Source organism: Seriola aureovittata, chromosome 22, assembly GCF_021018895.1.
Source record: "Seriola aureovittata isolate HTS-2021-v1 ecotype China chromosome 22, ASM2101889v1, whole genome shotgun sequence".
NCBI lineage: Eukaryota > Metazoa > Chordata > Actinopteri > Carangiformes > Carangidae > Seriola > Seriola aureovittata.
In genome coordinates, this window is record NC_079385.1 from 21,554,241 (window position 1) to 21,565,302 (window position 11,062).

At 46.2% G+C, this 11,062-nt stretch overlaps 1 protein-coding gene and 1 long non-coding RNA gene across 2 annotated transcripts in view; both read left to right on the forward strand.

The window, feature by feature from the left end:
• The first annotated feature begins 472 nt into the window (after positions 1-472).
• On the forward strand, positions 473-5,457 carry LOC130163651 (uncharacterized). The gene is made up of 4 exons (XR_008826504.1): positions 473-1,947; positions 3,895-4,359; positions 4,460-4,622; positions 4,707-5,457. It is a non-coding gene; the product is annotated as an uncharacterized LOC130163651 (long non-coding RNA).
• A 1,232-nt stretch (positions 5,458-6,689) lies between these two features.
• LOC130163648 (potassium voltage-gated channel subfamily D member 2-like) overlaps positions 6,690-11,062 on the forward strand; it is a 49,729-nt gene continuing 45,356 nt past the window's right edge. The window contains exon 1 of the mRNA XM_056367981.1: positions 6,690-8,581. Coding sequence (XP_056223956.1) covers positions 7,470-8,581 — 1,112 coding nt within the window. The 5' untranslated portion in view covers positions 6,690-7,469. The remainder of the gene's footprint in view (positions 8,582-11,062) is intronic.

Here is an 11,062-nt window from a genome sequence, read left to right on the forward strand (position 1 = left end):
TCTTTAGTAACAAGTATAATCATTATTCATCATGAGTCCTAATGTGTGAGACAGTTAATATTTATTTGCTCCAGTAACAATCTCCCTCTAAATAAGTGATGCTGTTGGAACAGCACACTGATATTAACTATAATGGCTGAGGACTATGAAATATGAATCTAATGTTTTAAACTATTGACAGTTTGTTACAGCTACAGTGGAGTCCAAGAGTCATGTGACTATATGTCTGACGTGGGGCAGAGAGTGTAATACGACAGTGAGGGTGAAGGGAACAAGGAAGAGCACAGCTGATCAGACTGAACAATGTTATGGCCACAAGTGTTAGATTAAAAAATACTATATTATCATATAAGACACTGTGTCTGTGTTTGGGGAGAGAAGATCTTCATGTGTGGACACTGCAGGTGGAGGTGGTGCAGGGCCTCCATCATCGCTGCAAGAGGTTGTAGGTGTCCCCAAAGATCCAGACCTTGGCTGGATGGAAAAAACATTATAATAGAGAGAAATCAGATCAATATCATATTGTAGAGTATAGAGACAAAAGAAACAGCACTCTGATTAGATGATCACAGATATCTGAAAATACATTATTCCCTCAGCTTAGTTGTAATAAACAGTCTGCTGAACCGTTTTACATGAAATAACAATAGAATAGAAACTAATACTGAGTTTGGAGTCATTGTGCAGGTGCACATGTCATGATGGTTCTCAGCTCTCAGTGATGTTCTTTATTCTGACAGAGACACAATCATTCCAACAGATGTTTTGACTCCTGTCATCAATAATGAAATGAACTAGAGCTGAAAACTATCCGACTAACACTGAACCAAACTTAATATGAACAAACACGACACACACGTCCGCTGCTCTGCTCTTTACCAGCTCGTCCAGACACGACAGTTCACCGTAATAACGGGATCGTTTAGTGACCGTGATGTTCGGTAACGTCACCTTCGCTTTGCAGAACTCATTTTAAAACACGTTATAACATGTTTTCCCTCGGTCTGTGGTTTTAATACAAGCGGTTACACCACACAGTTAGCTTACACACAGGAACTTCAGCTAATATTACAAGCTTTCTCCTCATATATGTGATATTTACCGAACGTGGACATGTTTGCAATTAGCTACTAAGATTATTTTAACACTAAGATATAAAGTTTACCTCAAATTATGAATGCTAACTGTGTTAGCAGCGACTTCGTACCGTGTATCCAGGAGCCTGCTGCGGTCAGGTAGCCGGTGTAGGCGGCAGTGCATAGCAAAGACTCTCTACAGTTGTTCTTGTTATTACAGCCTGTTTGCTGCACAAAGCTCAGGCATTTTAACACTAACTGATGGATTACCTGTCCCTGTCGGAGCAGAGAGGAGGAGCCACCGACTCCACGGCCGGCTTCTCCTATTGGTGCATCAATGACCCTGTCAGTCCTCACCACAGCTGCTGCCGTTTCAGCATCAGAGGAAGAGAGTCTAAGAGCCCGGCCGCACATCATTAGTGGCGGCTGACATGATAGGCAGCTCGCCTCTGTACCTCCTTTGTGAACATTTGTGTGTAATCTGTGATTTGGTTTGAGATGCTGGTAGTGATTGTTGGGGACTGGGCTAGGTTTAAAATTCTGATTGTGCATCACACCCTTAGAAAAAGACTGTTGGACACATTAGGAACAGGGGTGCTGCTTCTTGTGTTTTTGGGTTGGTTAGAATCACATAGTTAGGCTCTTTGTTGGCTCCTGTTCCCCTACTTCAGTTATCCTCTTGCCTTGTTTGTATTTTTGTTTACTTATTTACCCTCCTGGTTAAGAAATAAACGAAATCAGTAAATTTGATTTACCAATAACACCTGGTTTTATGTTGCTTCCCTTTTCCCCAGCTGGGTCATAACACAAAGACTGCCAACATACTGTGACTGGTGAACTGACACCTGGCTCTGTGAGCAGTCCACAGTCAGTAAGTGAAATACTCAGTGAGTAAAATTTCCTGGACTGTTGTATCTTCTTTACTTGCAGAAATCAGCTGCCTGGTACTGGATGTGAGTCCTACAGCGTCAGAGGTTTTACTTTCTCAGTAAAGTGGTTCCACAAAGGGTTTATATCTTGATGCTTCATGTGAACAGTGCAACATCTACTGGCCTGATTGTAAAATGGGTGAATACAAACGTTTGTACGTCACAAATTTAATGTAAGTATGAGGGAAAGCATGATTGTATTTTATATTCCAAGCATAGATTTATATACTGTAAGAGCAAATAAAAATGTTTTGTATGCATCAAATATGTCAATATAAGTCAAATTAAGCTCAATGTCTTTGTTTTAACTAAGAGTCAAAACTGTAAGTTGGTTTGCAGTGTGGGCAAAGAACATGTAGCTTTACTTTTAAATGTCAGCTTTATCTACAAAATGCACATGCTAGCATTTGCATTAGCAGCTGCCAATAGATTGCAAATAAAAAATGGTTGGCTGGCTAGCATTTGCATTAGCATTGATCATCAGGATTAGCTACAATAATGACACTTATTACAGTTACAATGTTTACAATGATGTACAATAAATAAATGATGATAATGGCAGCAGTGTGCGTGTACAGTATATAGACCAGCCCCCCCATTTTCATTAGCTGTAGCATTAGCAGCTGGTTTGCTGGCATTTTTCATTGATGAATGAATTTAAGAATTTCATAATAAGATTGCAAAATGGGGGCGTCGTGTGGCGTAGTGGTCTAAGCAGGCCTCGCTGCAGTTGGCCCCAGTTCGAGTCCCGCATCGGACGGCCCTTGCTGCATGTCATTCCCCCTCTCTCTGCCTCCCCATTTCCTGTCTCTCTCTCCTATCCTGTCCAATAAAGGCACAAAAGCCCCCAAAAAATTATACTTAAAAAAAATGCAAAATGACAGGTTTTCATTGGTGAAAAAAAACTAACCCTGACACAGAGGGGGGAGTAGCTTGGTAGCATTAGCAGCTAGTTTGCTGGCATTGTTCATAGATGAATGAATTTAACAATTTTATAAAAATACAAAATAACAAGTGGGGGGATAGCTAGCTTTAGCATTTTTTTTAATCCTTATTGGTGAAAAACTGACAAACACAAGGTGACAGAACATTTTAACAAAACTAAAGTGACAGTCTATATAAAGTGACATTTTGTTTGTGATTGTTTACAATAATAATGACAATAATAGTAAAAATAATAATAATTGTAAAACTAACTGATAATGAGTATTGATAAGTTATATTGCTAATAATGATATATTATAATGGCAATAAATGATAATGATGATAATGGCAGCAATGAACGTGTGCACGTACAGTACATACAGCTGCCCCCCATTTTCATTAGCACTAAGATTTCAACGATTGTTCAACGATGATTGCATTTAATGATTTCATTATAACATTGCAAAATGACAAGTGGGGGGGCTAGTTTGCTAGCATTAGCAACTAGCATTAATATTAGCAGCTAGCTTGCTGGCATTGTTCATTGATGAATGAATTTAACGATTTATAAGATTATTCAAAACAATAATGTAACAAAGTGAGAACTTTCAAAATGCACTGTATTTCTAACTGATTGATCTGTCCAGCAGCCATCTCTAGTTTTCTTTCCCACAGGGAGTTTCTCTACGATGAGGTTTAATTCAGGCAGTTTATGTTCTTACAGCTGCTTTCACACCACTGCTGTGTGTGCACTAAATTCACACACAAATATTAACATTAACATGTGAAATCTCTCTCTCTCTCTCTCTCTCTCTCTCTCTCTCTCTCTCTCTCTCTCTCTCTCTCTCTCTCTCTCTCTCTCTCTCTCTCTCTCTCTCTCTCTCTCTCTCTCTCTCTCTCTCTCTCTCTCTCTCTCCTCTCTCTCTCTCTTCTCTCTCTCTCTCTCTCTCTCTCTCTCTCTCCAGGTGACAAAGAAGCTGCTGGTGCTGCTTCTGAAACAGTTGCCTGGGTTACCAATGTTGGTGTGTTGGCTTTCCAGGATGGCGGCCAGATTGATGACACCACATCTTGGAGGTGGACCCCCGGAGGTTCCTGTTTTCACATTGAGGCATAGCGGTCCTCACTGGAGGGGAAGCACAGGATGCTCGGCCTGACTGTTGCCAAGGTGATCAGGAGGATCTCCTGGGAGGAGTGGAGGCTCCACTGTTGGAGGAGGACACATGGGGCAGAGGAGACGCTCCTCCTCATCCAGGATCTCCACGTCACCCTGGACGTCTCTTTGCTGGATTGTCTCTGCATCCAGGACACATGGAGACACAGAGGAGCCTCAGCTGCATTCAGGACCCAGCAGGTGCAGCTGTACAGAGACAGGTAGACTGACAGAGGGCGGGGTCAGCCTTCAGGTTTCCACCTTCACCACTTCATCCCAGGTACATGCGTGTGTCTCAGAGCTTGTGATTAAGTATATTGTGTATTATCATTTCATGCAAACATAAAATTCATTTTTGATCCAAAACCTTTTTCCTCAAGCCAGAGCCAAGTACTTCCAAGCTCCTGGCAACACCTGCCAGACAGAGCAGGAGGAAGAGCGAGTGGTCTTCCCTCCCAGAGACCAGGAGAGGCAGCCCAGGTGACAGCTCAAGGCAGCAACGGGGAAGAACACCTCCTGTCCTGGGAAGGAGAGTCTCCAGAGGTGAGATTCACTTCAGATATCACTGTTTCCTCTAATGAATATCAGATCTATATTCACACACACTGCTCTCTGATTATCTCTCAGCTGTCTTCTTGGACTGAACTCTGGCCCTGCAAACTGGGCCAGTGTTAGCCGCCTGGTGGAGGCCGTTTGCAACCGGCTCTGCGTCTTCACCCGGTGGCCACGTGGTCCAGAGGGACCGTGAGGACTCGCTGGTCATTCAATCTCAAGGATCATGTGGCATCAGAGAGGCAGTGCTGGCCGGCCCCAGGTTGATGGCTCAGACCAACATCCAGCTCCAGCTGAAAATCCTAAAACAGTCTGTGTTTGTCTGTGTTCCAGGTGCTGGCCAGACTCTCCCTTCAGCAAAGGGTCAGTCCTTGGTCCAGGTGGGACAAGGACAGACCTTTAGCTTCAATGTCCCGGAGGAGCAGCCTGGGCCCTCCAGCAGGGGTCTGCCTTCTCCTCCTCCTCCTCCTCCTCCTCCAGACGATGAACAGCATGGCCCCTCATCCAGTGCTGTTGGTCCTCCCCTCGCTCCAGCACCACTCCCCTCTTCTGTTCCTCCACCTCCTCTGACTGGACCACCTGTACCCAGGACCAGAGCCTACAGGAAGAGGAAGGTGACCTGAAGCTGCTGTGGCAGAGCGGGGGCGGCTGCCTGGAGGAGAAACCCGCCGGCTGGCACACACTCTTTAGTGTGAACTGAACACTGACAGTTCAGATGGTGAAGCAGGTGTCAGTGTAGTACAGCTCATGTTCATTAGTTTAATTCACAACTTCATTGTTGTCATTGAAAAGATGTTTAATAAATAAACCGGAGAGTAAAATTGTACTGAGTGTTTGTTCATATTTACCATCTGCCTCATGATGAATCTAACAGTCACTTTGGTGAATTAGTGTTTTCATTGTTATTAAAATTGGTAAGTTCATAAGACAAATTAGAAAAGCACAAAGGACAAATGCAGGGAAGGTGCAAAAAGTCCAGGAGCCGTTGTTCAACATTAGCACACATGCTAACTTCAACTACAATAAGAAGTTACTCCTCACATATATGATATTTGCCAAATGGATGTTAGATGTGTGCAATTAGCCTATAAGACTAATGTAACATGCACGGCTCAGCCAGGAGCCTGTTGCTGTCAGGTTGCAGGTGAGTGTACCTGGTGTCCTCGAGGACACAGGTCAGATCCACCCCTCCCTCCTCCCTCCTCCCCAGCTCCACCCTCTCATCCAGATGTGGTTTCTTCTGGCACAAACACTCAGCCTAGTAAAGTCCAGGCAGGAAGACAACAGCCAGCAGTGTTGCATGTTCTCCTTGTGTTTCCTCCAGGGACTCTGATTCACATAAATATAAAACTAATCAGATTTACCCTGAAATTACAAAGAATCTTTAAATTGTTAGTGTGGACATTAACCTTTATAATAACAGGCTACATTTTTAATTACAGATAATTACTGTCATTTTACATAGATTTGTATGTAATTTAAGAAAGCAGAAAAAAATACTGTAAAAATAATACAGTAATTTGTCTTTACAGAAATGGGTAACACGTGTAATTCATTATTGGCCTAATGCTTAAAACAGAAGTTTGGCTTTTACTTCACAGATCGTTTCTGTCATTTTACAGACTTTTGGTCACAATTTTAAAAAGGAAATTTATGTTAGAAAACAGTTGTTTTCCGTAAAATTAGGATTTTTTTCTACAGTGTATATTAAGTGGCGCAGTGTTATTTGATCAGTTGCGGCACTTCATATAAAGGTGTACAGCCTCCACCTGTCTCCACCTGTCTTTGCTGCAGGGGGACAGGTGTGAGTGTGAGTCTTTTTCATGAGAGCAGAATAAAGTAGAGTCAAGTGACAGGCCTGTTGTCACCGCCCGGGGCTGATTAACCAAACGATCCCCTGACATGTAATCTCCACGGCGTGTGTCCCGGTGCACGGTGCTGTCTGACTGTGCGTAACGCGGAGGAGATCCGCGGGGTTTCTCCTCAGACACGCCCCCAACGCGCGAGAGAGAGAGAGAGAGAGAGAGAGAGAGAGAGAGAGAGAGAGAGAGAAGAGAGAGAGAGAGAGAGAGAGAGAGAGAGAGAGAGAGAGAGAGACGTGGTTGCGTGGTTTCAGTCTCTCTCTCTCTCTCAGCAGCACCTGTGTGTGTGACCGGAGAACGAGCCTCCCGAACATCTCCTGTTTTCCCGCTTCAGTTTGGTTCGGTTCTTCTCGGCTCGGCTCGGACCTCCTCTCCGCTGCGGCTGAGGACACCTCTCTCTCTCTCTCTCTCTCTCTCTCTCTCTCTCTCCGCGGGGAAACTCACGGGTTGCTGCGGATCCCGGGAGACTCCGGTGGGGAGACCCGGAGGAGAGCATGCCTGCGGCGGATCGGTGCCAGCTCCGTGTCCCGGTGCGGAGTGCGGGATCCTCCTGATGATTCCGGAACTTGTTGCTGGAAGAAACTCACAGTGTGTGTGTGTGAGTGTGTGTGTGCGTGTGTGTGTGCGTGTGTGTGAGGGGAGGGAAAACGCCGCGAGGAGGATTTTAGTGGGTTTTTAATCAGACTGAAGCTCCAGAGGAGTTTTCTGTGTGGAGGTGAGTTTGTTTGGCGTTTGCTGTTTTCCCGCGCTCAAACAAACGATCATTGACTCCTGCTGATCACTTGTGGATTTGATTGAATGCGGCTAAACGCGTCGATTTCGCGCGTAAAATCCTATTTTTTTTCCCCGGAGTACCTCGGTGGATCAGTCCCATCGCTGTTCCCGGTTCTGTGTCTTCTCTCCCCGGATGTCCTCTCGCTGCTCCGCCGCTCCCTGAACCCTCCGCACCGAGCCTCCGCAGAGCTCCAGGAGCAGCATGGCAGCAGGAGTGGCGGCGTGGCTGCCGTTCGCCCGGGCGGCGGCCATCGGATGGATGCCGGTGGCCAGCGCGCCCATGCCGGTGCCCCCGAAGGACAAGCGCCGCGGGCAGGGCGGGCTGATCGTGCTGAACGTGAGCGGCACAAAGTTCCAGACGTGGCGGGACACGCTGGAGCGGTACCCGGACACCCTGCTGGGCAGCTCGGAGCGGGACTTCTTCTTCCACGAGGACAGCAAAGAGTACTTTTTCGACCGCGACCCGGACATCTTCCGCCACATCCTCAACTTCTACCGCACCGGGAAGCTGCACTACCCGCGGCAGGAGTGCATCTCCGCGTACGACGAGGAGCTGGCGTTCTTCGGCATCATCCCGGAGATCATCGGGGACTGCTGCTACGAGGACTACAAGGACCGGCGGAGGGAGAACCAGGAGCGGATCCAGGACGACGAGGAGAACGACCAGAGCAACGAGCTGGTCTCCCCGGACCTGAGCTTCCGGGAGACCATGTGGCGGGCTTTCGAGAACCCGCACACCTCTACCATGGCGCTGGTCTTCTACTACGTCACCGGCTTCTTCATTGCGGTGTCGGTGTTGGCAAATGTGGTGGAGACGGTCCCGTGCGGCACCGCGCCGAACCGCGTTAAGGAGATGTCGTGCGGTGAGCGGTACGCGCTGGCTTTCTTCTGCCTGGACACCGCGTGCGTCATGATCTTCACGGTGGAGTACCTGCTGCGCCTGCTCGCGGCACCAAGCCGCTACAAGTTCGTCAAGAGCGTGATGAGCATCATAGACGTGGTGGCCATCATGCCCTACTACATTGGCCTGGTCATGACTGACAACGAGGACGTGAGCGGCGCTTTCGTCACGCTGCGCGTCTTCCGGGTGTTTCGGATTTTCAAGTTCTCGCGACACTCCGCGGGACTTCGCATCCTGGGCTACACGCTGAAGAGCTGCGCCTCGGAGCTGGGCTTCCTGCTCTTCTCCCTCACCATGGCTATCATCATCTTCGCCACCGTCATGTTCTACGCGGAGAAAGGATCCAGCGGCAGCAAGTTCACTAGCATCCCGGCCGCCTTCTGGTACACCATCGTCACTATGACAACGCTGGGGTAAGTGGCGCTGATGTATGTGTCTGTGTTTAGGGGGCGTGGCGCCAAAAATGGGCGGGGTTGAGTGTTGGTGGTTTCAGGAGTTTGATGTGACATCAGGTGATGAGCTGAATGTGACGTCATGTTGACTCCAGTGTTACGCTCACTCTGGATTTTACTCCACTTTTGGAAAGTGAGTTTGAAGAGGAGCAGAGTGAAAACACCTGGAGACAGGTGTCTGTTCTGAAGCTCTCTACGTTGTGATTGGCTGCTGGAGGATAGGGTTGTTTTTCTTTAGTCTCCATGTTTGAAACGTTTGTGTCCGATGATCGTGGTGATCAGTCGTAGCTGTTCACATGGAGCTCATTGTGTTGTTGTGAGTATGTTTGTGTCTCTGTCCGTGGTGCTGATACTGACCTGCTGTCACTCCCATGATGCTTTGCTTGCTCCACCATCCTCTCACTTCAGATGAAGCTTGTGATTAACTGGAGTCTGTTTCCTGTTTGTTGTAAAAGTTGTTGTTTAACCACCAAGGTCTGTCTCTCTCTCTCTCTCTCTCTCTCTCTCTCTCTCTCGTGTAAAACGTCTCCGTCTTCAAACGTCTCATTTTGTCCAAAACTCAGAGATTCCGTTACTGAAAACCTTAGAAGATAAACCAGCTTTTTCATTGATAAATGGCTTTAATTGATTTTTTCCTACTAATATCTACATTATTGTCATATGTCCAGATATGTCTGTTGTTGTAGCTGTCTCTGTCCGTGGTGCTGAAACTGAACTGTCTCTTCACTGACTGTCAACAGTGTTTCCTTCAGTCAGCTGGAGTCTGGGACATTGTCTGTCTCTGTCTCATGAACAAACTGTTGATAAAGACTGGACTGACTGTCTGTCTGTCTGTCTGTTCAGGTGAAGTTTCCTGTCCTCTGATTGGCTGCTCTGTAGGATTCAGTGTCTGTAGTTTGTCATGTGACAGACACAGAAAAAACCTGTTTGTTTGAAAATAAAACCTGATGAGAGCTGATGTTAACTCTGACCACACACACACACACACATACACACATATACACACACACACACACACACACACACACACACCTGCTCCCCAGCCATTAATCAAACAGCTTGTTATATAACGACACATCACTCTGCGTGTGTGTGTGTGTGTGTGTGTGTGTGTGTGTAATGTTTCCAGTGACCCGACTGCAGGGGAGCACAAACACACATGTATTATTCAGTCACATGACCTCCTCCTCCTGCTGCTGTTAAAGACTCTGACTGACAGAGAGGTCAGAGGTCAGCGCTCTGTTGACGAAAATGTTGTTTCTCATGGTACAAACTAGATGTTGTTCATATCCCAGAAGGACACAACATCTGTCCAACATCTGTCTGTGGATGTCGGAGGTTCTGTGACACAAAGTTTAAGATGTGTTTTCAGTCGTGACATAAACACACTTTCTCCCTCTGTCTGTGTTTCAACACAAATCTTCACTGATGCAGGGGGATGAAGGACTTGGATCAGCAGCAGGATAAAGACACAGACCGGTTCTTTGACCTGGTTCAGGTGGAGACAGGACAGGCAGGGGTTGGCTGTAGTGACGTGGATCCACACCGTGAAGGTTGAAGTCCAGGTGGGCGGCCATCTTGTTAACGGCTGTGTCTCTGAGTTCGCTCATGTTGTTGTATCTGAAGAGATGAGAGGTAGTGAATCAAACACATGATTGGCTGTCGGCTGCAGAGCTTAACGAATCAGATTGAGTCTGTATATGTGGAGGAACCTCAGACTGACCATCAGAGAACGTCTGTCTGTATATTACAAATGAAAAGTCAAATGAACATAAACTCTTTCATTATTTACTCAGATTTATTCCACACAGAACTCTGCAGTCCAGTAACATGAAAGAGTTGACCTGACACAAAATAAATGTCACATGAACCTCGTCTGACAGGAGATTTGTCAATTTGACACAAAATCTTCTATAAAGTGATCAAATATTTTGTGTTTTAATAACATGAAATTAGAACTATATCAGCTTTAAAAGTCAAATTAACTCAAAAATCACATAAAAAAATCATGTGAGCCTCACAAGGACGAGTGTGTCAAGTGAACGTAAAGAACAAACTTATGTCATGGATGGACTGGAGTTCACAGTGTTTTCACATCAGGCAGCAGTCGTTCTTCACTTTAACCCCCCTGAGGACTTTTATTTTGTTTCCCTCTTCAACAGGAAGTGGTTAATGAAGGTGATTTCCTCCCTGCGTCTCTCAGGGAAGTGAATCAATCTCAGATCCTGTTCATGTTTTATTCTGACGTCTCTGTGTTTCCTCTCTCTCTTCTTCTCCTCCTGTCTGTGGGCTGATACGTCGTTAATGCTGCTAATTAAATTAATGCGTTAGTAGCTCAGAACACTCAGACTTCCTCTGTGTGTCTCAGTGATGGTTATTAATGGGCTCAGTAATGAAGCCACCTACAGGAGTGGTCTGGTCCCACAACCCCCCTTTAATGAG